The sequence below is a fragment of the Anopheles maculipalpis genome, chromosome 2RL (genome assembly GCF_943734695.1).
Source record: "Anopheles maculipalpis chromosome 2RL, idAnoMacuDA_375_x, whole genome shotgun sequence".
NCBI classification, from domain to species: Eukaryota; Metazoa; Arthropoda; class Insecta; order Diptera; family Culicidae; genus Anopheles; species Anopheles maculipalpis.
The window spans coordinates 53,343,187-53,370,601 of NC_064871.1; the positions used below are offsets into that span (position 1 = coordinate 53,343,187).

At 41.9% G+C, this 27,415-nt stretch overlaps 7 protein-coding genes across 7 annotated transcripts in view; 3 read left to right on the forward strand and 4 right to left on the reverse strand.

Annotated features, from left to right (window-relative positions):
- LOC126558417 (leucine-rich repeat-containing protein 58) overlaps positions 1–27,415 on the forward strand; it is a 289,270-nt gene that overhangs the window by 114,445 nt on the left and 147,410 nt on the right. The gene's annotated exons all lie outside the window — the stretch shown is intronic.
- The window catches only part of LOC126558623 (probable dimethyladenosine transferase), a 232,181-nt gene that overhangs the window by 76,718 nt on the left and 128,048 nt on the right, over positions 1–27,415 (forward strand). The gene's annotated exons all lie outside the window — the stretch shown is intronic.
- Positions 1,262–3,005, reverse strand: LOC126557828 (G patch domain-containing protein 4). The gene is made up of 3 exons (XM_050213726.1): positions 2,901–3,005; positions 2,386–2,845; positions 1,262–2,311 (listed from the first exon to the last, which is right to left on the reverse strand). The coding sequence occupies exons 1-3, from the start codon at positions 2,944–2,946 to the stop codon at positions 1,318–1,320; spliced, it is 1,500 nt and encodes a 499-aa protein (XP_050069683.1). The 5' UTR covers positions 2,947–3,005; the 3' UTR covers positions 1,262–1,317.
- Positions 4,192–8,211, reverse strand: LOC126558390 (acyl-CoA-binding domain-containing protein 5). The gene is made up of 4 exons (XM_050214399.1): positions 8,105–8,211; positions 5,454–5,565; positions 5,295–5,376; positions 4,192–5,199 (listed from the first exon to the last, which is right to left on the reverse strand). The coding sequence occupies exons 1-4, from the start codon at positions 8,163–8,165 to the stop codon at positions 4,366–4,368; spliced, it is 1,089 nt and encodes a 362-aa protein (XP_050070356.1). The 5' UTR covers positions 8,166–8,211; the 3' UTR covers positions 4,192–4,365.
- LOC126557346 (actin-related protein 5) lies at positions 9,554–11,545 on the reverse strand. Its single transcript, XM_050213076.1, has one exon. It carries the CDS (start codon positions 11,535–11,537, stop codon positions 9,564–9,566), a length of 1,974 nt encoding a protein of 657 aa, XP_050069033.1. The 5' UTR covers positions 11,538–11,545; the 3' UTR covers positions 9,554–9,563.
- LOC126567262 (sorting nexin-6) lies at positions 12,311–15,867 on the forward strand. Its single transcript, XM_050223493.1, has 7 exons — positions 12,311–12,316; positions 12,447–12,593; positions 12,682–13,422; positions 13,495–13,677; positions 15,364–15,381; positions 15,497–15,606; positions 15,687–15,867. The coding sequence occupies exons 1-7, from the start codon at positions 12,311–12,313 to the stop codon at positions 15,778–15,780; spliced, it is 1,299 nt and encodes a 432-aa protein (XP_050079450.1). The 3' UTR covers positions 15,781–15,867.
- Positions 20,256–24,504, reverse strand: LOC126558107 (adiponectin receptor protein). The gene is made up of 4 exons (XM_050214060.1): positions 23,725–24,504; positions 23,462–23,649; positions 23,185–23,378; positions 20,256–20,531 (listed from the first exon to the last, which is right to left on the reverse strand). Exons 1-4 carry the CDS (start codon positions 24,474–24,476, stop codon positions 20,391–20,393), a joined length of 1,275 nt encoding a protein of 424 aa, XP_050070017.1. The 5' UTR covers positions 24,477–24,504; the 3' UTR covers positions 20,256–20,390.

Genomic DNA, 27,415 nt, shown 5'->3' on the forward strand with positions numbered 1-27,415 from the left:
AACCTAATCTTAGTTTCCTAACGCTTTGTTTTATGCAATTCAAATTTATGTTCGAAAATAATTATTCTAATTCCAACACATCTCGTGCGTAATGTCCACACATCGACGCAGGAAACTACGCGCCTCGTCTATGCGACCCAGGCGCAACAATTCGGCTCCCCGTTTGCGGGCATTGGCTCGGTTTTCGCGTCTCTTTGCTTCGGTCGCCGCTTTGGCCGGCAAATGTTGTCCATCGAATACGAGAATCGGTTTAATGTTGTACGATAGCAGCAGCTGGACATATTTCAGGCAATACAGAATGTGAATATCGGTGGGTTCACCGCGGGCTAACCGTTCCGCACAGGCAAACGCTCCACGGTGCAACCAGCAGTAGGTGTCTATTGCCACACATTTGCCTCGCAGGTCACGCAAATGGCACGCGCTGCTAGCCTTCTCCAGGAATGGTAGCAAGCCGGTAATACCCATCTCGCGACCGGAAACCGATCGTCTGCTCGTCCACTGGGTTGGAATAATTCGTAGTTAAGTTGTGGTCAAACACTTTCTCTTCATCACTTCAACACCATTGCTTTGTTTATGTTTCTGTGCATCCGTTCCCGCCAAGGCACAGTGGTGAAGCGGTTTGGTCATTTTATGTGACAATTTTAAGCAATTTGAAAAACAAATCGAAGATGGAACCCAGTCCAGAAATAAACTTCATGCCCGGGCTGCAAACTTGGAGTTCTGCAACTTTTTAATACGTAATCCAATACCGATTGAATATTCTAATGAAAGTAAAGTTAACTTTTATTCGTTCCATTGCAGTAAATTAAAAACTTTACACAACTTTCACAGAGTAAAGAACTAAAAAAATATATGTATATTTTACGTTTTAAAGGTTAGCATGTGTTTTAGAAAATGGAAAATCAAGGATCCTCGCGATGCTCGATGATCTAGTGCGATCGTCCGACCAAACAATATTTCGTCCTTTCTGACGGACGCATTGGATAGATTTTTAATCCAGACATCCCACCGGAGACTGCCATTATTCTAATCGGTCCTACATTATCCGACCACACCGGGATTAAGAGGGATTGTCCATGTCTCAACGGCTTGTGTCCTTGGACATTATAATGGAAACTATTGACATCATACGACAAATCCATGTTAATTGCTCTAAAAATTAATATGTACTTTATTACGCGTTAATCTGAAAGTGTACCAATGTGCATCAAATCCGCTTCTTCCGTTAGGACATACACGCTGATACACGTTCCCGACAAAATAAAGGCCTACCGCACCAACACGTTGGTGTACGGTAAGTGAATTATTGCTTTCCGTTTACAAATTTTTGCTCAATTTATCCGCCAACTGGGCCAATTGGCGTTGGCTTTTTTTGCTCTTCTTGCGTTTCCCACTCGCCGTGCGATTGCTGCCCACACGCTTCACCTCATTCCGGTGCCGCTCCTTCAAACTTTGACCCAGCACCAGACAATCGTCTTCCGTCGGTTCAATAATGTTTATCTTTGGCACATTGGCACGCATCTTTGACCAGTACCGATTCTGCTCCTCGTTCACCCGTTGCACCACATCCTCTTCCTCCTGATCGCTCGAATCGGATCGTAGCAATGGTGCCGGCTTTTTAGCCGGTTTCTCTTCCGCCACTTCATGAGGCACATTTGTTCTCAGCAGCTGATTGTTTTGCTTCAAGTCGGGACGATAATCTTTGCGATACTTTGCCGCTGGATCAAGCATCGCCGTATCATCATCATCGTTGCTCTTCGTCTGCTTCTTCTTGTTCTTCTTTTTCTTATCCTTTTTCTTTATCGTTATCGAGCTGTGATCCAGCTTGCGAATCTTCTCACTCAACAGATCTAGCTCATCATCCAGACAAAGAGCCTTTTTTGATTTACTTTTCGACTTTTTGGTCTTTCCCGCCACTACCTCCTCCACCGGCTCATTCTCTTCCAGACCGTCCTCTTCTGGCAGTTCGGCAAACATACCGGACAATCCGTTTGCCAGCTCTTGATCGATTTTTTGTTGTGTCTGCTTTTTCTTTTTATTTTTCGCCACCACGTAATCGGCATGATGTATCATGTCCCTCACTTCCGTGTCCTCGTCCGCTTCCACCGGCCCGTGATGATCGATCCATCTTTGCTCGTTCCGTTTCTGTTTTTTGGACCTTTTGCGCCCATTTTTAGATAACTGTACCTGCCAGTCGTTTGATTTTATCACAGCTTCGAACGATTTGCTTTCCAACTGCTTCAAGAGCTTATTGTTTTGTTCGTCGATGCGTGCCAGCTTGCCCGTTAAGCCTAGCCCGTGACGAGCACCTCTGTGTGATTGTAAACAAAAGGAAATTAATGTTGTTCAGTTCGATCCAAAATTTCCCCAAAGTTACCAACTTACTTGTGAGCCGTTCGACCGCCACACGCTGCAAACAACTCCTCGTCCGTAAGAGTTTTCACCGGAGCGAATTCGATATCCTCCGTACGCACGTGATTCGGCACATCCTCTTCACGTCCCGTACTGCCCAACAATGTGGAAGCTTTGAGAAATACGCTGCCGTACTTTGATTTCTGCCCATCTTTCTGATTCCGGGTTTTCCGTAGCAGTTTGTTCATCGAGTAACTTTTGGTCGTTATTTCAACCGCGTTGGGATTCAGCTGCTGGAGGGTAACTTCCCCGCCCGTACCATTACCACCACCGGGCTTTACATCGATATTTGTGGCCGCTTCATTGTAAACACGCTCCCACCAATTGTTAGTTCCATCGTTTACTGCATGTGCTCCCATTCCGCTAGTATCGTGCTTACGGCTAGCTCTGATAGGCGCCGCAATACCATCCATGTTTTTGCCAAGTCCAAGCCCTGAAACGATGTCGTTGATTAACATGAAACATAAAACTGCCAACAATTACGTTACCTTCTTTCCAGCCATATTTCTGTAGAATATTCTTGGCAAAATCCATATTGCAACAAAGAAACACGTTGCTGCTTTGTTGTTTATATCTGTTTGTGTCAAGCAAATGACAGCAAACTATCCACAGTGCACTGCGAAAAAATACAACAGGCACAATCGGTCCAAAAATCAGGTGATATCATGTTGATACTTATTGATTTTGACAGAAATGGGAAAACATTTCATAAGGGGGCGTCCATAAATTATATAACGCTCGAATGGTCCCGAGGAAGTGATACCCTCTAGCGTTACTATTTGTTACACAAAGGAGATAATGGGGAGGGGGGGGGGTCTTATTAACGTTCCCCCCTAATGAGAACTGATTATCCAGTAACTTGTAATCAATAAGTCTAGTAGGCGAATAAAAAAATCAAGAAGATGCAAACGGATACATACTCACACACTTTCGTTAAATAGCGATTTATTTATTAGTATCGAACCATAAGAACAATTGTAGATGTATTACAATTTGTCTATCAATACGCCTACCCATAGCAAAAGCCTAACTATATCGCTGTAAATGTTACCATTTGACCTACCGCACAAAATCAATGCTCAATCAAACACATTCGCTAATTCTAAATCCATCCATCCCCCATCGACAGTATTGTGTTGTGTATGTTTTCCCATCATTTGTTCTTCCCTTGATAACTGAATAACTGATTGTATAATGTAACCAAAAAAAAACCCCAAACCTTACACAACGAATAATATCTTTACTAAACCAATCCAACAGGGCAAGGACTGCGATAACAGATGAGAAAATATAAAATCAGCAACAAAAAAGAGCCGCACCATTATAAGATATTTTCCTAACTTTGGATTTATAAACAAAACAAAAACAGCACAATATCATACACCTGTAGATTGGTATGTAGTCAGCACAATAATAGTAACACAATACATGAAATTGCACTTATTCTTCGGCGATCGTGTAATTAAATTAATAACCGGCACTTAGCCTTGTGGGGTCAAATAAGAGAGACTGTAAAACTGTATTACTTTACTGCAAAGTTTCCACGACTAAACGAAACTTTGATCGTTTCCGTACATCTTTCATTAGGATGTAATGGAATGTTCCTTTCATCTGTTTTTCTAAACACGCTCTTATTCATACATACTTTACTGCTTTAATTTTGTTCTACATTCATCCATTTCAAGCGTGCTGCAAGTGATTGCGTGCCAGCAAATGGGAATTTAGTCTTGCGAAAAACAAAACATCAAACGGAGTATTGGGCTATACTGCTACGATGACTTACTTTCGGTATTTGCACTGGGTAATGGGACTTCTACTTTCTAAGCGAATAAAACCGCTGCAATGCGTGGCTGCTACTACCCAAACCGTTTTTACCACTATTCACAACTCCATGTTTGTTCTATTGTTCCAACAAAATACACGACAAGGGGCATCCTTATCATTCGTACGTTTTCAGGCATTCTTTCTCTGCGTCCAGCTGCCAGTTATTCGATTGATTACCAGCGGCCACAGTATGACGAATGCCAACAGTCCGGGTGATATATCCGCAAAAGGCCACCAAGCGGGTCGTGCAGACCGGACAGAGGAAGCGCGCATTTTGGCGACCTGCTGCTGTTGCTGTTCTCGCAGCTCAACCATCGATTGTTCGATCACGCTAACACGATTGTTTACCTGCTGTACGCTGATGTTTAACCGTTCGATCGTTCGTGTAATCTGTGCGGCCACATCATTACGCAGAAATCCGGCACCTTCCGAGCCGTGTAGGAACGTCCCCGCACCGTTAACCATCGGCATACCGGCCACATTGGATACACCATTCTGATAGTAGTGAGCGTGATTGACGGCCTCGATTGGACGGAAAACGGTAGTGGTGTTGGTTTCGCTTTCAAAATCATCATCGTACGTATCGATGTACTCGTCGTCGCTTAGCTCCGAACTAGCGCCGTTGCTCATCGTCGACGAAACCATACCATTCGTTTGATGATGACCGGCTTGATGATAGCCGTTGTGAGTGTACCCGTTGATTGCCATCGGTTTATGCACGTGCCCATTTACCATCGGAGCGGCCTGCGTGGGCATCAACGGTGGTGGCGATGGTGTGACCGGTGATAGTCGATTCGGACTCGCTTCTCGCGATGCAAACGGTGAGTTTGGACGGGAGCGAACTTTTTTAATTGCTTCCGGCGCAACCATTTCCAAATCCTGGATGCTCACATTATCTAGATCGCTCATGTTGTACTCCATAAAGTTGGCCACATTGTCGGTGTAGGACATCGTTTCAACAATCTGAAAATGGATCACATTGGTGAATAATGTAATTAAAAAAAAAACAAACGTTTTTTTTTTTGTTTCTTCACATCCACAGTTTTTACTAGGCATACCTTTTTCAATTCGTCTACATATTTCTGCATAGCCACTTCCTTCTCCATGTCACCTAACCGATTCCAAGCGTCCCATTTGGCACTGTTGATGGATCAATAAGGATGTAACCAATGAAGACAAGGGAACGCACGCTACTCGTCTAGAGCACATTTACTCACCGATTAATAACATCCCAGAAGGCCGGTTTACGTTCATCACACTTGCCTTTCGTGGCCTGCTTGTAGTACGAATAAAACCGTAGCAGCATATCGTTGCTTGGTTGATACGGTCCTGATGAAGAAACAAAAAACGATGTATATATATATATATATATATATATATATATATATATATATATATATATATATATATATATATATATATATATATATATATATATATATATATATATATATATATATATATATATATAAAATGATGCTGTCATAGACTCAAAAGAGGTATGCGTCTTTCCAAAATTCAGCTTTAGTTAATCTTAACAAATACACTGTATCAATCACCACTGTTTTGTTGTTGTATCAATATATAAACGATATTATGGGACCGCTTTGGGAAACTCTTCGCTTTTACTACTACGCGATGTTTGCTGAAAGGTAGACGCTTTTCTTAAATCTTCATGTCTGTCTCCTAAAAACGATCGTCTGAACTTGTCCCAAACATTTCATGCAGAACATCATTGCGATTTATTTCACAGAAAACGCGTGATCAACTAATTATCACGAAATGGTATCCAATCGCTGATCATCGCTACAATGGTAATTAATAATGCAGACACTATTATTATAGACTTTTACATATACTACTTCTTTAAAAAAAAAAATGATTGTAAGACAAAAGTATGGAAGAAATAGGTCAAAAATTTATAAATAATTTGCACACAAAACCACTGAACTAAGATCATGCAGTCAGTTAGTTAGCGACAATTTTTATTTAAAAAAACGATAACATTTAGTTATTGCTATTTTTGAATAATTTTTAAAACTGCCGGCTTAAGTTCTGAAGAACATTAAATTCATGAAGAAAAAAATGAGAAAGTCCCCCTTGTGATTACTTTTTCTTTTCCTTGGCTTAACGACCTTCTAGGTCACGCCGTCCATCGAATCGCTAACTGGGCATGCCGATACCACGTTGCTGGATAGTCAACCCTCACTACGAGGGGACGGTCCGGATGGGATTTGAACCCCGGTCCTGCCATTTGAAAACCGGCGCCGCTGTTGCCCCTTTACTACACAATTGATAATTAAGTACAAAACGCGCTTTCAATTACAAATACATAAATTTGGGCTCCTGGCCGTTGTGCAGAACGTTCCATTACCTAATATTTATGTCAGTTTGTTACAGTACATATTCTATATTGGCTTAATAAACGATATTATCTATAGTTTAGTGCACTTCGACCGTTACGCAAGCGAAGATTCTAAGATTCTTTTTTTTGCAAAAAAATATACCAAGAAGTTATGAAAAGTAGTAAAAAAACGGTAATTTTTTAATCAACCAATTAAATACCGACTGGCAACTATGATTATACTGAGCAAAAGTTGTAAGGAAAAGTTGGGAGGCCCATGCTTTACATCAATACAACACAAATACCATTTTTCAAAACTATACACACCGGCCACCTGGATTTCATGATAAATTCGCGTTGAATTTTTCTAATCAAAGCCACTCTTCCCTAGCTCGCTATGATCCTCTCTTTTCTGCATCTTCTAGTCTTAACGACCTCCGAGGATATGCCGGCCATCTACATGCTTACATGCCTACTAGACGACTTATTGATATTGTAGTTGGATAGTCAATCCTCAACTACCGGGGAACGATTGGGATTTGAACACCGGTCCTACCGTGTGAATATCGAATACAAATGATCCCTTTATTTGTAATACTAAATAATAATTAAGATAGATGGCCAGGGGCCTATTGTAGCTTTAAGGGAACCCGATTATTAGTCTGATGTGATTCTAGACCTCTTTGTAGTTCCCCTCTCGAGTTTGCGTACACCGCGAAGCTGTAGCCCTAATCGTGCCATAATTAGCTAGTGTAAATCAAAGTTCTCCTTTACACGTAATGCAAAAAAAGGCAAATCATAAAAGACCATGGCAACCAAAATTCATTTATTGCACACATTTATAGTGCGGTTTCTCAAACACCAAAAAAAAAAATCAAATTGTTTGGCCTTGCCTCTCTGTACGGGCACACGTTTGGTGCAAGCAAACAAACCAAGACATTCGGTTACATTTTGTTACCCTACCACACCTGCGACGGATGGATGGATCTCTCGCCTTGCTACGGACCAGCCATGGGTCTCTCGAAAACCGTTTTATATACCGCTGAATAGGACGTTTGTTACAACCTGCAAGTCATTTATTTTGCGCCACTTAATTCCTCGTGCCACCCATGAAGGTTAACCCAGTGGAGCTATGCGTCGGCCTTTTGTGTTTCTTTTTGCTTCAGTATTTGTATAGCTACGTAAAGAGTAAGTAAGTACGTGCGGACACTCGGAAGAAAGTCCAACTTCAACACGACTTTGCGATGCATTTGCAAATTTACACGCTAATTTATGGATTCAAACAGTATTACGATCGATGGCTTTCTTTTTGGTCTTCGAATTAAAGCAAGTGGCGTCTTGCTGCCCAAATACTCATTATTGTTTAACATTATTCAATACAATAAACATATTTTCGATTTAGATTTCATAAAATTTGCCCCTTATCTTATCAATGTGTTCCTTAGTACAAGAAAACAAACAATGGGTGCGATAAGATACGATGCATTTGTCCGATTCATCGTTCGGGATGTTTAGTATACTTACCATTCTTTGGCAGACCCCTGATCACATTTACTGCCGCATTAAATCGTTGCTCAATCGACATTTTGCGATCGACTATGAGTGCACTACAACTGCATCTGCAAATCCTCCCTCAAAAATAACAGCACAGTCGTTGTCGTTGGACGCGAAGCTTACAGGGCGATACTTCAAGGTATCGTAGCGGTTCCGTATAAGCCACTACTTATTATCGCCGTCGTTACGCAATCCGGGTCAAATTAATAGCTCCGAACGCGTTTGGATTTACGTGATTCCGTGTGGAAGTCCGATGCGATCACTTTCCTTCGTTACGCAGTCATCCAGAGACTATGAAGACGTCGATTTCACTAGTTGCCGTCGTAACATCGCTGCACTAGTTGGCGTTGCTATGCATGCTGCTGATGGGCATATTTTACGCCGACTCTCTTGTTTTCTTTAAGATATTCGTTTTATGCCATCGACCACGAGTTTCGCAATTTGTTGAAGAGGAAATTTCTGTACAACCAAACCACAATCCGTCCACTATGTGTGCTCTAATCAATTACACACAAGATTCAATATATTTGTTTGTCAGTCGTTTGTTGTCCTACTTTGTTTACAACATGCGACGCAGAAGAGCACAAGGGTACGGTCTAGAGTTGATTAGCCTGATTTCTAGCTTTATGCGTGCAGTTCCACCCAACAACTACTACTCATCATCCCTTCCTTTGCTAGGTGTGCGCTCGTCTATTCCTGCCAGCGTCCAGCTTCCCTCTGCTCCCACAATACAAACAACTCTAGGAGGGAGTGCACAAAACGACGAGATGCCACGGAGCATGAGATTTTCCACCGTAAAAACTTTCCAAATTCGATGGCAATGTCTTCCTAGACGAGTTTTTCTCTAGCCTCAAGTCTAATTGCACTTTGTCCCCTTGCTTCGCAACATTCGATGACAATTTTCCCGAACGTGTCCAACTAGCTTCAATACACGGTACACAAAATACGCAAGATCACTTTTAACCCTGAGTCGATATTCTCGTGCAGACCGCCTGCACGATTTTACAAATCAACGAAACAAGACACACAAATACACATTCACTGCAGTATTATCGCTAATTTGCAGCGGTCCTCTCGACAAAACCGATGATCACAACAGAAAAATAACACTTGTTTTGCTTCAGCTGGTGGTCCTCTGGCTGCAGTGCACAGTGAAACAAAAGTAAAGTTAGCCAAAAAAGCTCGCTGACAGCTGGTGAGGGTAGGACGATTTTTGGGCCATTTGGGCCAGAAATGTCAAAACTATTTGGCCCAAAACAATATTCAAATGGAACAAATTTACGTTACACGCATTTTTGCAATTGCGATTGATTTTCTTCAAATTGTACCTTATTTATTTATGTATGATTTAAAAGACGTAAACAAATTATTTAAAATAGCATTATTTACTTCAGCTGGCCTAACTCATACACAAACTACCATACATTCCTTATCCGATCATCTGCTGCTCATCGACCGAACTCTTCGGAGTCGGAAAATAAACGTTCCCGTGCACGTGTTCTTTGATATACTCTCCACCACACTCTTCGTACATCGCACGAGTAATTAGTGATTGACGAAACGTTTCCGTTAGGCAAAATTTGCTCGCCCCATTCCACGCATCCAGCACTGGATCACGAGCAATTTCGATTTCAAATCGAGCCTCAAAGGGTAACATTTCTCTCATTTCACGCGCAAGCCGTTCCTTCAGTCCACGAATCTTGGCACATCCTCCAGTCAGAAAGATGTTTTCCACCAAGCAGCTTCGCTGGCTGGCTGGAAAGAGCTTTAACACGAAATCGATCGTTTCCGCTAGCCCAGCTTCGTAGCTACCGATAATGCTTGGTTGGAACAGAATTTCCGGAGCACGGATACGTTCCACGCCCACGTGCAGCTGGTACAGCTCGGCCGCATTACCAGCCATCGATAGCAGCGGATCCTCGTACGATGCATCGTACTGTTTGAGAATGATGTCACACTCCAGCAACCGCTCGTTCTCGTTCTCATTGTCGCTGTCCTCGTCGCGGCTAATCTGCTTATACACATCCCAGTCTTCGTCCCGCATGCCGAAATCGTCGCTTCCCTTCTCCTTTCGTGCCAAATGCGAGATGATGCGCATACGTTCCTGGGCAGCAGCAGTTCGGCGCTTGGCAAGGTCCTGCTTCCGTTGTCTGCGTGCTTGTCGCTTTTCTATAATGGCGTCCCGTTTGCGGCGCGTTTCTTCTACCCATTCCGCTATGGTAATGTTTGGCGGTGGTTGTAACAATTTCTCTGCCTCAGGCTGTATCTGTTGCGAGCTGGTCGCTACCGGAGCATTCATTTTTTGTCGTGTTTTATCGACCCGAGCATTAACCGTGCTTATCATTCGTCTCAGCTCGCCTAGGTCTTTGAGACTATGCTCGGCCAATGCTTCGCGTACATCATCTCCATCCTCGACGGATTCCTCCAGCTGTTGCAGCTGTACAAGCAATTCTTCGTCCTGTGCCAAACGTTCCTCTCGACGTCTCGCATTGATTTCGACCAATCGTCTCGAGAGCTCCTTTTTCTTCTCAAACTTTTGTTCGGTCGTGAGGACTGGCGTTGCAGCGGTTTGGTTGAAAGGCAGCTGGATTTTCTTCACATTTTGATCATAATACTCCAAAGAAGCCCATTTTTCCAGAGCTTCCATGTAGTCGTACGCAAACTCGCCATACTTGTGGAGCAAAACCTCCGAACGGCTCAGTGTGATGGCATTAAGGTGGAACGTGTACTTCAGCTGCAAACAACGATGCAGAAAGGCGATCATGTTCGAACCTCCTATGTTTATGCGCCGTACGTTCTCTACAACGATGCAGCCATTCATCACCGGTATTACATGCGTCGTATGGTATCCGGTGGCAATGATGAGCCCATTTTTCGCTCTCTGATTCGAGTAATAGCTAAACAAACTGTCCACACCGTACGAAAGTCCCGGTATGTCGTAACATTCGAAGAGCAGCTCCGACATCAAACTGCGGCAGTAGTTTGGATTGAACAAGCATTCCGTAATCATCACTTTGTGTGGCACCCCGTTTTCGGAGCTTATGCCAAGCTTTCCAAAAACGTAATCGAAAATTTGCTCCTGAACATTGTAGTGTGTTACCACGTTGCGATCGAACTGGGTACGGAGCTGCATGCGCATCGCCTCTATGTTCACTATATCGTTGCCAATTTGAGTTACTGGCACGGTGGCTACATCAAGATCTTTTTTAGTGCGATCCTTCCTTGGTTTGGCCAGAATGTTTCGAAAGATAAGGGCCGGCTTCTCCTTCAGCATCCATCCGACACGGCAGTTGAACGATCCGTTGTCTATCACGATAACTCCTTCCCGACCGACGGAGGGGTCTGGGTACGGCTGCACGACGTCCGGGATAATTTTCAGGTCTTCAATTGCGGAGATTTCCATGGTAAATCGGTTTATCACAACACTGCGGTCCGTGGTGTTTAGTACCCCAACAAAAACGAAGCGGCGTTGTTTGTTTTGTTTTCCGCGTTGACATTTCTAGCTGTCAATCAAATGTGCAAATTCATGAAAACATCACTCATTTTTGCTCATTTTTGCAATAAATGCTACATTATGAAATGTTCTAAATTTTTACTATGGTAGCTGAATAGTAAATACACACAATGCATTGTGAAAAACTGAAGAACATCCCATTTAATGTCAATGTTTGTGGACCTTCCCGCTCAACCGCTATTCAATTTGACCGCTGTAAACCAACCCATGCGCAATCACGCACTCACACACATTCACGTGCCCGCCCGCATACACACAATTGCACTCGTATCAATTTATATCGGACGAAAGTTGAAGTTTACAATATTGTGCTGACGAAGCCTATCGCCTCAGAACAACGGTAGGGTGAACATAGTAGAGCAAATAGTTATTCCCAAGTCGTTAAAGCGAAACCCACCCCCAGTTGCGTGAACCGCTTGATGGAATGCTTAGTGGTGTGAAGCCAAATTAGTCATTTCTTTCAGTTGTTGATAATTTTTGTTGGCAATCGAAGCGCGTACCCCGGCAGTGTATACCGTGTTGCACTGCACTGCACTGATTCATCAAATTAGTTGCATTTGGTTTTTGCCTCTACGGATTAGTGGTTCTGTTTCCCACGGCACATCCCTAAAGCAAGAGAAAACGATACGGGTAGTGTACAGTAAACATAACGAATTATCAAGATGATGGTAAGTACGGGCAGAAAATAATGCTGTCGTGCTGGCGTGGCATTCATTTATGCATTATGGAACGCACAGTGATAAGAGCACTGGGTGGGCGGTATTGTGACTCTTCTTATGATTCTGCTACTTTTCACAGGATGGAATCGAAGAAAACGGATCGTCACAGCCGAACGTCGGCACCACTGCACCACCCGAAACCATCACGGGCTCTCGGCAGGGATCCATCGAGACTGGTGGATCAACTACTGCTTCAACTGGTGCCCTACCGGAAAATTCACTTCTGGTGAGTCATTCCTCTCTCTTTTCTTTTGTTAGCGAACGAGTGCGATTGTTACTGTTTAATGACCACAGCTAATAACTGTATCCCCTAGGTTGACATTTCCGATGCATTGAGCGAAAAGGAACGTGTCAAATTTACCGTCCACACACGCACCAACCTGCCCGGGTTTGAAAAGCCGGACTTTCTAGTGGTTCGCCAGCACGAAGAATTCGTCTGGCTGCACGATCGCTTCGAAGAGAACGAGGAATATGCGGGCTACATTATACCGCCCTGCCCACCGCGACCCGATTTCGATGCATCGCGCGAAAAGCTGCAGCGGTTGGGCGAGGGCGAAGGAAACATGACCAAGGAAGAGTTCAAAAAGATGAAGCAAGAACTGGAAGCGGAATATTTAGCCACCTTCAAAAAGACTGTCGCGATGCATGAAGTCTTCCTGACGCGCCTTGCCTCACATCCCGTGTTTCGGGAAGATTCACACCTAAAGGTGTTCCTCGTGTACGATCAGGATCTATGCGCAAAGATGAAGAAAAAGATCGACATCTTTGGTGGGTTGGTGAAAAGCATCGGAAAAACTACCGATGAAATCTACCTTGGCGCTACGGTGAAGGATGTGAACGATTTCTTCGAGCATGAGCTGCAGTTTTTGGGAGAATACCATGGACACCTGAAGGAGGCCGCCATACGGACGGAGAAAATGACCAACAAACACAAGGATGTGGCAGATTCGCATGTGCGCATTTCGTCGCAACTGTTGGCCCTATCGACCGCAGAGCATCACGGATCGATGGAAAAGTTTCTAGCAAAAACGTCGGACATTTTCGAGAAAATTAGGGTAAATATTTGCCTTGCTTTCATTCTCAACGGTTCGACAGTTTCGTTAATCTGCTTCACTATTTTATATCAGAACATGGAGGGGCGAGTCGCAAGCGATCAAGACCTTAAGTTAGGCGATACGCTACGGTACTATCAGCGAGATAGTAATGCAGCGAAAGCATTGCTCATTCGTCGTTTACGTTGCTTGGCGGCGTACGAAGCGGCTAACCGGAACTTGGAAAAGGCACGGGCAAAAAATAAGGATGTGCACGCGGTAAGAATTTTTAATAACTAACTAATTGGATTCAATATGGACTTGTTCTTCATCAGGGTTGGATATGACGCATAAGACACTATTACATACTGACTGAACTTTTATACACACTGAACATGAACTATTGATGATGTCGTTGCTCATTTTACTTCCACAATCATTTCGGCTTTTCCTGTTACTCTACTTCCATCCTATCCACTCCTTAAAGGGCTTAAAACAGGTCGAAACTCTCGCAACAAATTCAAGCACGAAATAATTGACAAATTGCTATCAAATATATACTACACCAAATTACGCAAATTATCGCTAAGCTCTTAATTCAATCATTCTGCAACCTGATGTCTATAAAGTATTTCGATCACGTACCACAAGTACCCTAACTTTATGAAATTGGGATCCGGCTACAGCATCTTGACATGACTAGTCTTTCGATTTCAATTTTTTAACTCAATTACAAACTTTCGTTCGATTTCTCAATCAGAACTATGTCACTTGTTTTGTTTGTCTGAGCTCAAAAAGGCACCGTTTAGAAAAATGTAAGAAACCTGTTTGTTTCCGGCCTTACCATTATCTTCTGAAAGCTGATTTAATGTATATTTTTCCCTAAACTATATCTAGGCTTGAATTTGTAGAAGAAGAATGTTTTATACAACAGCAACATGTTCTTATATCATCCAAAAGATCTGAAAGCATCTTATGATTTGCTCTAGATATTGATGTGGGGTCATTTATTAACAACTTAAACGTCGGGATGTGAAGTGACGGTCTCTCACGCAGGCGACGGGAAGGAGCGTAAAGAGATATAGAGGAAAGAAGGAAAGGAGCCTCAATGGAATTGGACAGAAGTTCAGCAATAAATGAGGACTGGATGTGGGAAAGATTGGTTTGCAGTGATTCTAGGGCTAATAGGCGACAGCGGCGAGTGGCCGCTGTCGCGAGTGAGAAGCGAGTGGCCAACGAGTGCCAAAATGCTCGAACCCGCGCTATCCTAGCAATCGCCGTCGCCCCAGCTGGTGACCAAACCGAAAATCATATTTGAAGATCGATCGTACCTACAGCAACAGTACAGTGCCTTCAGACATAGCGGATCAAGGACAATAGACGAGAAACGTATGATGAGACCCAACATACGGTTAGCTTTGTCGAGGAATCGAGGAAAATTCATGAGACATCAATTAGAGCCAAGCCATATTGTATTTGATATATATTGCTCGGCATCCTCGTTTTGGAGCCTTAATTGCCTTTAAGTTTTTAATTTAAAGACGTTGGAGTGAAGACGATCGCACAGTCGTACTAAGTGTGGCTTTGACCCTTTCTGTTAACTGCTACCCGCATCTCGACCAGTTTTATCCCACAAACTGCTTCGTCTACATCATAATCCTGATTAAGCCGATGTTTGTGGATACTTTTGAACACTGACTCTTGCTAATCTTTATGGATTTTTAGCAGGTATAAGTTATAAATAACACATTAATAATTTAATATTTGGAATCATTATTGATAACAACTGTACGAAACCTCACACTAGCTTACACGACACTCTTCCACGCATCGCAATCGATATCAACCAATAATTGTATGATAATACACTGTTTCTCACATCTTCCTTTCTATCTTTCTGCCCACCGTGATTGTCTACGCTTCTTTCTCTCTTTTTATGCTTTCTTCCACGATGGCCGGCTATAGCCGTTGGAAGTGCAGGAGGTGGGAACATGGTTTTTTAACACTAAAAAAACGATGCATGCATATTTGTGAATGTGTTTGTAAACCAATGTGTCGGAGATTACAACATCTCATATTTCAATTTTCTCATCCCCAGGCGGAAAGTGCACAGACGCAAGCGTGCGAAAAGTTTGAATCCATGTCGGCACGTGGTAAGGAGGAACTGGTCAGCTTTAGGTTGCGCCGTGTGGCTGCCTTTAAGAAAAGGTATGTTTTTAAACCATTGTGTGAACATACTAACTACACTGATCGTATTTATAAACTCACCTTTTATCTCTGTTTTATAGTTTGACCGATCTGGCAGAACTGGAAATTAAGCACGCCAAAGGACAGTACGAATTTTTACGCCAGTCTTTACTCGCCTTACAAGAGTTGGTCTAAAGAGTTGGCACGTTTGGCCCTAGATCAACGAATAAAACCGTCTCTGTAGCCGTCTGTCTGTCTGTGTTTGGAACAATATTACCTTCTATTTGCATCCGTGGCTCGCGGTGAACGATATTTCACGGACAAGAAGAAAACAAAATAAAAAGGACCTACATGAGAAAAACAGTGATGTGAAAATGATCACAATCAGGTGAACTCATCAGCTCGAACCATTTCAAAAAATAGCAAGGCGTTAGGAAGCATCTAAATTCCCAATTCCACCCTTTTGATTAGATACTAATATTATTACCATCCCTTACATAAAAACATACCCCTTTTTTTAGCGAAGAAGTATAACAAAACACATTGTTGGAAGCATTGTCAACGTTCGCTATATTACTACATTCTATTGTTGGCTGTTTAGTGTAGGAAACTACGAAGATTTTGTGCATGAATCTGTGGAAGCAGTTTTTGTTCATTTCCCTTTTTTTTTTTTTTTTGTTGTAATTAATCCATATTGTTCTATCAAATATTAAATATTTGACCTTATATTATGTTACTTTGTTATTAGCGTGTGAGTGTTTGCGCTCGAATATAATGAAATCATCGTGAATTACATATTGTATAGCATTATGTTAAAACTTTCCTCCATCAAAAATATAGAAGATTCGGTTCAGCATTAAAATAGAAAAAAAAAACAAACAAAAAGCATATACGAAAGCTCTCGTATATAGGGTATAAGAATATAAGAAAGGAACATATTATATGAGAGAAATACGGAAAGGAGTTTTTAGTCCAGTTTTTTTGTGACGCAAAGAATAATTAGGGAGAAAGTTGGGCGCGCGCTCATTAAGAAAAAAGCTACAAAGCCCTGAAACTGTATGCGACGGTGGCAAATAGAACAATCCTATTGGCATTTTATTTTTTCTACTGTACTCTTTATACACACTTACGATTGTTCTTTCTTTTCCGCGCCGTGGTACCGTTGACCGATTTCAACAATGATGATCACCAGGCATCACGTGTGTGGACACGTATATTCCGATGCCGGCGCATGTTCTATATGAGAGAAAGCGTACCAGTCGAACGGAACTGCAATTTGTATGAAATATTTGGATGAAATAAACTAAAATCGACAAGAAACAAGAAATAAAGAATTGATCTTCATCCCGGATGTTTTGAGATGGATAAAAACCAGCCCAGTGGTAAAATTTAATTGATTGTCGACTTTATCCTCAATCAGTCTAAACAAGAAAGATTGCTAGTTCATCTCGGAAACCCCGAAACTACACTCTCTTTGGTGAAGAAGATCGTTTGAAGAACAAACTTTTTGTTCCAGTGCTCGATGGTTGCAGAGGGTCCTAGTCTCCGTCCTAAAGATCCTGTCACTTATATTAATGTAGTTATGCTCAGTATGACCATGTATTATGCTAGAATGACCATGACCAGGTGTCACATGCCAGGTGAAGGTGGATGGAAAACTCTCAGGGTCCTTTGCTACCAATAAGAGCCTGCGCCAGGGAGATGGGCTCGCCTGTCTCCTATTCAACTTGGCGCTAGTGAGGGCCATCCGTGACTCGCAACCCAGATCCTGGCATACGCTGATGATATAGACATCATTGGTCTGCGGCTCTCCCAGATAGCAGAGGCCTACCAAAGGAGCGAGCAGGCGGCAGAAAACCTCGGGTTGCAGATAAACGAGGCAAAGACCAAATTGATGATGGCACCATCAGCGGCCCTACTAAGAAATCCGGAACTACGTGGGGGTGATGTCATTCTACAACATGAGGAAACATCTCACATGAAGCAACCTGTCGCGACGGTCGAAGCGCCTCTGAGACATGGACCCTGTCCAAAACAGACGAAGCCCTCTTAGCCGCGTTTGAGAGGAAGACGCTCAGAAGGATTGTTGGCCGTGTATGTGTGGAAGGACAATGGAGGAGCCGCTACAACGACGAGCTGTACGAATTGTATCAACGTCCTCACCGTCCATGTAGCGCCTGATAAGTAAGTAAATAACCATTTTAGTAACAAAACAAACAAGTGACCTTTTAACCTTGTTCCAAAGGTGTACTATACGACGATGGCTTCATAAATTTTACGAGCATACGACACGAATGCTTTGTGAGAATGATTTTTTGCGTGGTGGCTTAATTCAGGATAATAGACTACCACCTTGTGCTAATGATCAGTGCCGATACTTTCTTTTTGGCCACCATTATGCACGGTTCTTGTCATCTACTACTTAAAACAAAACATAATGCAGATACGGTTCTGTTTACCGGTACACATGAATTGTATTTAACTTTTCCCATAGTTCGTACATTTTGCCGTGTTACCATTTAGTGTGTTGTCTTGGTGTGTGTGTGTGTATATGTGCCTGTTTTGTAATAATTGGTTTAGCCTTACTTAATGGTTAAACATTTAATTTTTAATTCCTCCCAAACCCCAATCCTGTTCAAAATCATCGTTTTGTATTCCAGAAGATTGATTTTACATCACTACCCTGTTGTTGTCTGTTGTCTTTAGCTCCGACTTTGTTATCTTTTTGTTTAGTAATTTCAAACATACAACACAACCCCACCAGCAACGTAGCAAAGAATTGTGGTACAGAATTACACTTTCCATGAGGGCCAAATAGCCGATGATATTTGGTGCACGGAAGCATTATGATGATGATGTTACTATTACATGCCTTCCGTTCATCCCTTTGCTTTTGTATGAACTTGTACGAGAATGTTTTCATATTGTGTAATGGGATAGTTTAACTGGTTTTGATGAATGCTTACCAATATCTACATTTTATTTACGCCCAGTTCTGTATGTAGGATTCGCTTGCTAACGTATGTATTCAGTAATACCAGGTGTACAAATACGAACTCGGTGTTTTTTTAAATTTGTTATCAATTTTAAACGATTACAGTACCGAAATGGATTGCAATTTTGTTTTTGAAAATAAAACGAATTGGTAATTCAATTTTGTTGCCACATGTTTTTATAACGTACGAAGAATACATGATAATGAGGGGGAGGTTGCTTGTTGCTTTACTTGCTTCTACCCAACATGCGCGTCTCCATTGAAATGTTGTTTCTCATTGTGTTGTGTTTTTGTGTTGTTGTATGTGAAACTTAATACTCATAACGCCGGCATTGATTAGCACTCAAGCAAGGCTACGTTCGACTCTTATCATCAACCCGTAGCCACTCGTCAGTTCCCGTTGGAATGCTTTCATCGGTCATTCACAATGCGAATGAAGAAGTGCTTCCTGTGACCGTTCAGAGTAACCGTTACGTTTTTCATTTTAAACTTTAATATGTTTAGCTCTAGTCTTTGTTTTCTCAGAGGATGATTTGGAATATAATTGCAAAAAACATATTAACTCTACGCAACATATCAAAGGCCAGATGACACCGGTAAGGAATAAAGTTGTCTTTTAGAATAGATGCAACGATATTGTTAACATTTTTCGTTACATAGCAATTACGAATACGGCCTGGCCCTCAGTACGAAATAAAAATAAAGTTACATAGCATGATTCGAAAAGGGAAGGACCACCGTACTCAATGACAAAGAATTTTTTTTATTAAAATAAGTTTTAAGAGCATTGCTTTTTCATGAAGGCAAAGAATTCTTATTTATGCAGCTGTAGTGCAAATTTCATCTCAAGATTATGACTATCGCTGAAAATATTAAAGTTTTATTATGAAACTTGAAAATCCCGGTATGATACCGTCGTCATTGTAGGGAAAATGGATAACAAATAAATCGAAAATAAATATGGCTTTTGTTTTAATTTGCTTTTATGCAATCTTCAAGAGATTAAACGTAAATATTTTGATTAAATGATTTTGCTCAATAAAAAGTTATACAACGTTAAAAATGAACATCATACCCGGGGGAGTGTATACAGCCGTAAAGGTTAATTGAAAAGTTTTACGTAACGTTGGCTACTACTGGTCAGGAGCTAAACTGTGTCTTCTGGCAGCGGACACGACGACGTACCCAAGTGTGTTGGTAGTAGGATGAATATGTCTATGTTTTGGTTTTTGTTTGATATACTTACTGATAAAGTTGCGCATTCCATTCATTCAAAGGGTGTATGCAATTGTAAATCTAACTGTTGTTTCATCCCCCCGTAATGCTAATAGTAAATTTAATAACACGGTTCCGGTTCTGAACTGAAAATATGCGTGTTTATGTGTGTGTGTTTGTTTATGTTTTGTGAAATAATATTCCAAATTGCAAAAAAGCTCAATTTGCAAAAGCAAAAAACAAACCAAAAACTACTCATATGTTAAGGCAAAATTTGCATTTAAACGTCTAACACCCTCCCATCCCGTAATACAACACTACAATAAATTATCCTTCTGTGGGTGCGCGCTGCTGTATGTTTTCATCACTCCCTTTCAATATAGAAAGTTTCCCCAAAAAATCCGACCCGGTCGCGTTATGATTTCCTCTGCTTCACTGAGATGTTGTAATATACTGTACGTGTGTATCTTTGTATGAGCGTTTGTGTGTGTGTGTGTGTGATGTAAAACATGTTCCATCAATCGGTTTAGGAATCGGATGTTGGGCTCGATGTTGCTTGTTGTTACGCTCGCTCGCTTACCATGAGTTAGCATGTTTAGAAGCTGATAGCGGGATGCTGATGAGGAATATCGCATTCACCGACCGTTACCCGATACATTGCCATTTCACTTATACCGTGGTAATGCACGAACGCGGCCACCAGCACAAGCACATGGAAGATCTGGTGCGATTGGAACTGTAATGAAAATAGAGAAAGAAATTTGTATTGTCCTCATGAATAAAGTTATCAAGAACGTGCATCATATACAGCGTGTGGCAGAGCGCGAAAATGTTTATTTAAGTGGTAATATCAACGTTTTCGAGCGCATTTATGTTGATAAGGTCCTCATTTTTGACAATAAAAAGCTCAAGATCACACCGTAAGCAAGAATTCTTTATTTTCTATTTCAGGAGCAGGAGAGCAAGGTTGTTTGCAGGTGTATGCGTCAACTTTAAATTAGAATAATCAAACGATATAATGTCCAGAACTTTGGGGAGGCTTTGGCCTTAACAAATCATAAATTGTTGGCGTAGGCCTTAACTTAAAGCATCGGCTATCTTTGGATCGGATTTGACGTGTGATACGGAATTCCACACGTAAGACAACATTTCGATCTGTAAAGAAGTTATCTTTCACCTAAGAAAGCACGTGGTCCTTTATAATCCCGATAAAAACTTCAGAGTGCAAATTCGATCCATATTTGGTAGCTCTACTGTCAATAACCTTATGTTTTTCAACTTTGTTATATTGATCAACAAGTTGAATTGATATCCACTGATTCCAAAGCGATTTTAATGAAAACTTTTCAAGCAAATATAGGCTACATTCATGGAGACGGCTTCATCTTGATTTGACTGTGCTACACCTTGTGCAATCTATTATAAAATACTCTTATACGATTTCCATATGTAGAATTACTGCAAGTTATTCATAGTAGAGGACTAAAGTATTATTCGTAGGAGCATTATTTTTCCGAAAAATTAACAGTCTTGTCCAGCTCTACAGTTTTCCGACTGAAGTCATTCCAGTATTATCTTTGTTATTTTTTTATTTCTATTATCCTTGTGGTGCATCGGAACTGAATATTTCGTGGTTTCGAAATTTTTAAACAACCGTAAATTTTAACTAGATAAATAAATAAATAACAGACAATACGGCATTGTACCGTCATAATCAATTGTAAATAAATAAATATCAGTCATTCTTTATAACCAACGTCAATGAAAACAGACAACATGTTCAAACACTTAGATGCCTCAACCTCAAACCTCAACAACCCCAAGCCAAACATCAAGATACCAACCGGACGCTTGAATTAATTCTTAACCTTTTCCATGCCAGGATCATTCCCCAGCTTGTCTGGTGATACGAACAGCGCTGCTATTTGTAAAATTAGTGCCAACCAGCTTCATGTCCGAGAATAGAATCATCATATGGCCCTACTTCAACACAGAAGCTTTGCTATACAAATTTGGCAATGGGCAAAGCGTGGTTTTCGTCTCTACTTGGGTGTAAAATTTTTCTCCTTACAAATTGTATGGGAAAGCCCGACGCCGCAGACTAGAGTAGACTTTACCCCTACTTGGATGTGCAGTTTCTCCTTATTCATGATATCTAAAATGTTTGCGGCCTAACCCGTGAGGGTCCCTGATCGGTGAAGCTTCTATGTCCGGCGAGATTCCCAGCACATGCCACTACAGCACATCATGCTAACTTATGTAGATGTAGCCTCACGCACATTGACCTTTCAAGAAGTTCCGGTACATTATCGTTTTGCAAAGCCAACCAAACGACTGCTGTGGTACAACGGTCCTGCGAAACAGTGGATGGTTTACTGTCCTATGTCGCAGATGGAACGGTACTGCCTTCGATTAATGTTGTGCTATCGAAAGGGTCCAACGTCATTTATGGATCTACGGACAGTAGAACGTACCATTTGTGCTTCCTTTCAGAAGGCAGCCACTGCAGCCGGACTTTTGCAAGACGATGTCAAGTGTGATCAAGCACTCCAGGATGCTGTTTCATTTCCCTCGCAGCTGCGTCAACTGTTCGCTTTCATTCTTTCTGAAGGAATGCCTCAGAATCCTCGCCGCCTTTTGGGATGCGTACGTGGACGATCTTTGCTAAGATTTTCATCGGAACCAACGAGATCGATGCACTACAGAGAATTCAGATCAGAATAAACTGATGTGCAATGTTGAGTATTTTAGATCTTTTCGCACCATCGATCAGTATCTTCGCGGAGCGCCTCCAACAAAAACGCTTGCTACATTCCCCGAAATGCCTCAACTCTGAAAAATATTGGCCGTCAAATTTGAATATGTTTTTATGCATCCCGAAAAAGCGTACTGCCTGGTGTTCAGATATACCCCGGAGTTATGTTGCGTAGCCCTGTAACCGGGCTGATTGACTAGTTTTGTTGAACAGGGAACAAGTGGCTTAGTTAAGTACAGTTCCTTTCCATATTTTGTGATCAAGTGACGTTTCCTTTGTTGTTCTAGACATTGCTTGTAAGTGTTCTTTGAAGATTCACCACATAGATATTCCAGCTTTGCTTTGTTATTTGGTTTATTGATCTCGTTCAGATTCAATCAACTAAATATTATCCTCGATATTTTGTGTGTGATCTTGGCGAGCACCAACACATAATCGATACTTACATTTTCCTTTTTTGCAATTAAACATGAGCTATGTACTATACTGAAGTAAATCTAGTAAGCAAACTAGCCAACCAATTGTCTACTAACATATGTAATAATTAAGTTATCCCAGATTTGAAATTCTTGAAGTTTAGCCACATATAGAATCAGAGAGACATATAGACCGAGTTTAGAACAGACACACTTACCCAAATGTCACACTTGCCCGGGAACCACCGTTCCGGGACGCGCAAGGCATAGAAGAGGGCGCCAAGAATATACAGCAGTCCCATCAGTATAAGCCAGCCCAGACTTGCTTGAGAAATTTTGCTAAACCATCCTTCCATCAGAACATAATGTATAGCGGGGATAATTCCGGATAAACCAAAGCTCATAAAAACTCCTAAAATAGCAAATACATAAGGTTAAAGCGAAAGGGTCAAGTGGGTCTGGTCTGATGCTGTCCAAAGTTCCTGTCATACTCACCTGCACGAAGCGGTCTCAAATTTGGTTGCGAAAACTTATCCCACAGCGAAGTAATGATCGAAGTTATGCCGAGCACAATGACTACGGTCAGGTAGATCAGCTTGTGTTTGTAGTGGCAGTAAAACCCATAGTAAAGCCAAGGTACGAACGAACCCATGATGAGGAGAGCGATGCCGCAGTAATCAAGTCTAGACAACAAGTGGAGAAACAAATTACGGTCGTGCACACTAATTGAAACATCGCTTTTGTAGCGTGAGTCTTACTTTGAAAACAGTTTGCCAACCATCTCCGAGTGACAGCACAGCGTGTGGAACGCGAACGAAAATCCTAGACAAATGATCGCACCGATGAAGAACGTAAGGAAGATAAGCTTCTCCTGCAGCTGAATTTCGAACGACGGGCGCGTCAGGAAGTATGCGGCCACACCGATAAACATCACACAGCCCAACAAATGCGTCCAGATGTTACCAGTTTCGGTGTGTATGCGAAAGATCGATTTGAAGCAAGCGCTGAACGAAGGCAACGGTGGCCGGTGTCCTTTGTGTAGGAAATCGTTGTCCTGTAGCCAGGCCGGCAGGTTTTTAAAGTGACAAACCTTCCACGACGCTTCCCACACCTTGCGCACAAACTCTTCCGCCTGTTCGGCCGCATTGTGGGCCAATGCACCAAGATCAATTTCATCCGAGAGGACGCCGGCCTTCAGCACTTCCGTCATTTCTGCCTCGAGCAGCTGATTATCTTCCGGCGTCGATGGTAACGGGCATCCTACGCCATCGTCCTCCTCCTCCTCTAGATCATCATCATCGTCCAGCAAATCGATATCTTCGGATGCGAGTGACACTTCCTCCGGGGCCCATACGCGACGCTTTCTTATGCTAAAGTCGGCACCCATCATGTTGTTGAACAGCTCATCGCCTGGAGCAGCATTCAGCGCACTTTTGCAACCGGATGTTGCTGGTTGCTGCTGAATGCCACCATCGAGGCTGTCATCTATTTCATAGCGCAATGTAGACATCGTGTCCGCCGGCAGGGATTCTAAAAGAAATATGGTTGTTGTTTCGTTTGTACACAATTAGCAGCAATTTAGAACTGAAACAATTTACTCCTTCTAAATTCTATGCTGAACGTGCAGCACGTGTACTCAAGGACAAGATTACAATCTAGTAAGCTTTGGCTTGTACCGATGGCGTTGTTGGGGTTGTGTTTGTGCGAAAGGAAATAGTTCATAACAAACATATCAATTACTGTCCGGTCGTTTTAAATTACGCAGCGATCTCTGGTCCATTCAAAACTGGTCATACCGTCATAAAATAATCAACACGACCTCACATATAATACGTCACACAATAATATGAGTTAAACGATCGCAACCTGCGTTCGTGTGCGTCTATGTTATTTTTTATCCTAGCAACATGAGGAAAACATATAATTTCCACAGTTCTACAAAAAAGGGGATATTCATGCGAATGACACTAAGTTTTCTTACCCAGGCTGACAGCCTACTCGATCACCTTGGACTTCGCCACAAACTTTACCTCACACTGACCCTATAACTTCCTTATCAACTTATCAGCCTGCACTTTTTTAACAGCCCAAACACATGTGCCGATGACTAAGACTGGGTTTTGTAATGTGCGTTAGACACTAAATTACACAAAATAAAACAAATGGTGCCCGTGGAACATCGTTCGTCACGTAGCTCAGATATATCGCTCTAAGCACAAAGCTTTGCATAAAACTGTACACAACAAACCTCGAACCGCACTACACACACATACCCACGTACTACATGCACACACGCACCAGGTAATGCGACTCCGAAGGAAAAATCAATAATCTACGTCAGCCTGCCTGCTTAACTCATGCTTCCTTTTCTTCTACTTCTATCTCTGACATTTCACACATGCCCTTAATACCTCGAAATCCCTTGCAAGATGATCTTGTAGGAATTACAGTTAAGACACTTTCGTTGATAAAGTGTTATTGATTAGAAAGCATCTTACTTCTAAAGAGCTCCGACTTTAGGTCGGATCATGTGATTGCACAACGAACGAATCACACTTTGATGTTTTTTTTTTCGCTTGTAAGGGCACTAGCAGCCTAGCTTCAGTAGTTGGTTACACTGATAAAAACGTGGTTTCGATAAGGGAGTTCTGTTTTTCTTCTATTGAATCACGCTCTTAGCACGTTGCACTACATCATTTTCTATTTTGATAGCCCCACAGATCCATACACACAAATGTGAACACGAAAAAGAAAAACCCCCACTTTGCATGCGTATGAGGTTTGGCCAAGAGGAGAAAACATCACTAATTGATGGCCCAAAAAAGCTAACCCCCACTAGCCAACGGTGGACCATTATGTGTTTTCAAGATACCCAGCGGGGGTTTGGGTTTCTTTAATTGCTTACATTTTTACACAACCACAGCACAGTTTAATGCACTTGCCAATACGCACGGACAGCGGAAAGCAATAAGATGGAAAAATTGTATGTAAAAGGCCGAGAGTGAGACTCCCGTTTTCAGCTTTTGGTAAACGTACCCGGAAATGGTGGCCACTAAAACAAGGCAAGTAGCGTTACTGTCGTTTCGATGCAGCAGCAGTAGCCACCCCACAAAGAGCGCAATCCCTTTCTCCCTTCGCAACAAAGCCCTTCGATCGAGGGCAAAAAGGGCTAACTGCTACGTTGACAACTGCACCCCCGATCTTTGCTGATATGCACGCAGCACAAGCACGAAAAAACTACTCTCGGTGAAATAACTTCAGCAATATGCGGACCAACTGACGTATGGAAATGAACTGTGTGTGTGTGTTTTGTTTTGACAGAACGGACGCGCGTCCACACTACGACGAAACTTTCCATCTTTTGATTTCACCAACACACAGAACACCAAAAACAGAATTATCCTGTTTTGCATTAGCTAATAAAAAATATTGTTCTTTATTTTTATAAAACTGTTCTGTAGAGAATGTTAAAAGGTTTGGTGCAGAAAATTGTGTTTGTTTACCCTCGGTTGAGTGAAAAACACGTTTATAGTCTATTTCTTGTGTCATTCAACATATGCTGCAGGATGTCTGTTCTTAGTTTCAAGTGAATTGATCGTTGTACATCGAAATTTCAATTGTTTTTTTTTCTTTATATACACATTATACATATGCAAAGTTGATCGATGGTTGCATATAATATATTATCAAATATTTTAAAAGTGATACCAGCATAGGATGGAATGGATAGGGTTTCGTATTTATTCCCCGACACAGAATTCCCAAAGGCAGGATGTGGTGTGGTTGTGTGTGTTCATACAACGTAGATCGCAGTTTTTCTGTTGTATTCTCAATGTTTATGTTCTCACAGCCGCTTGTTTTCTCGCTAAAAACATTCTCAATTTTGATGATAGTTGTTTCCTCTGCTGAACGGCTTCTACACACATCCACGAGCAACGTTTAATTCTATTGCTTTCTCCCGTATGTTTCTCTCGACTGGTGGGTAAACCTCCCGTCGGAGATGTTTCAACGAGATGTACAAATTTACATGCTTTCTGGAGAATACTCGCATTCTTTCACGCTCGCAAAATTTCCATTGCTCTGTGTGTGGGTGCGTGTGAGTGAGTGTTTGTGTGTGCGAGCATAACTGCGATTGAGGAGAATCAGGGAGAGCAAGATTCTCCTTTGACAGCAGGTCAAATTTTCAAAACCGTAGGGAAGCATCATCAGCGAAAAAGTGACGAGAATTCGCGTTCCGACCTTATCCGCACCTGCCGTACTGCCCGTGTACGTGCGCCATTCCGTGATAATAATTGTGTGTGAAGAGGAGCTGTTAAACGCAGGCAGTGCTGTGTGTCGATGAAATTATCCTAAATACAATTGGGGTGAGTAGTGTGTTTATAGAGCCCCGGATATTATGTTGCAAAGTAGTGTGAGATATCCTCTAAGAAGAAACTGCAGCTACACCCA

Bases quoted from the DNA above. Each gene is read 5' to 3' on its own strand.
- LOC126557828 (XM_050213726.1), bottom strand. From the start codon at position 2,946: ATGGATTTTGCCAAGAATATTCTACAGAAATATGGCTGGAAAGAAG. The intron at 2,846-2,900 runs GTAACGTAATTG...ACATCGTTTCAG, and splicing joins GAAATATGGCTGGAAAGAAG to GGCTTGGACTTGGCAAAAAC. The intron at 2,312-2,385 runs GTAAGTTGGTAA...ACAATCACACAG, and splicing joins GGCGGTCGAACGGCTCACAA to AGGTGCTCGTCACGGGCTAG.
- LOC126558390 (XM_050214399.1), bottom strand. From the start codon at position 8,165: ATGTCGATTGAGCAACGATTTAATGCGGCAGTAAATGTGATCAGGGGT. The intron at 5,566-8,104 runs GTAAGTATACTA...TTTCTTCATCAG, and splicing joins CAGGGGTCTGCCAAAGAATG to GACCGTATCAACCAAGCAAC. The intron at 5,200-5,294 runs GTATGCCTAGTA...ATCCATTTTCAG, and splicing joins ATGTAGACGAATTGAAAAAG to ATTGTTGAAACGATGTCCTA.
- LOC126557346 (XM_050213076.1), bottom strand. From the start codon at position 11,537: ATGGAAATCTCCGCAATTGAAGACCTGAAAATTATCCCGGACGTCGTG.
- LOC126567262 (XM_050223493.1), top strand. The intron at 12,594-12,681 runs GTGAGTCATTCC...TGTATCCCCTAG, and splicing joins TACCGGAAAATTCACTTCTG to GTTGACATTTCCGATGCATT. The intron at 15,607-15,686 runs GTATGTTTTTAA...TCTGTTTTATAG, and splicing joins GTGGCTGCCTTTAAGAAAAG to TTTGACCGATCTGGCAGAAC.
- LOC126558107 (XM_050214060.1), bottom strand. From the start codon at position 24,476: ATGTCTACATTGCGCTATGAAATAGATGACAGCCTCGATGGTGGCATT. The intron at 23,379-23,461 runs GTGAGTATGACA...TTGCTATTTTAG, and splicing joins TTTGAGACCGCTTCGTGCAG to GAGTTTTTATGAGCTTTGGT. The intron at 20,532-23,184 runs GTAAGTGTGTCT...TTTTCATTACAG, and splicing joins CGGGCAAGTGTGACATTTGG to TTCCAATCGCACCAGATCTT.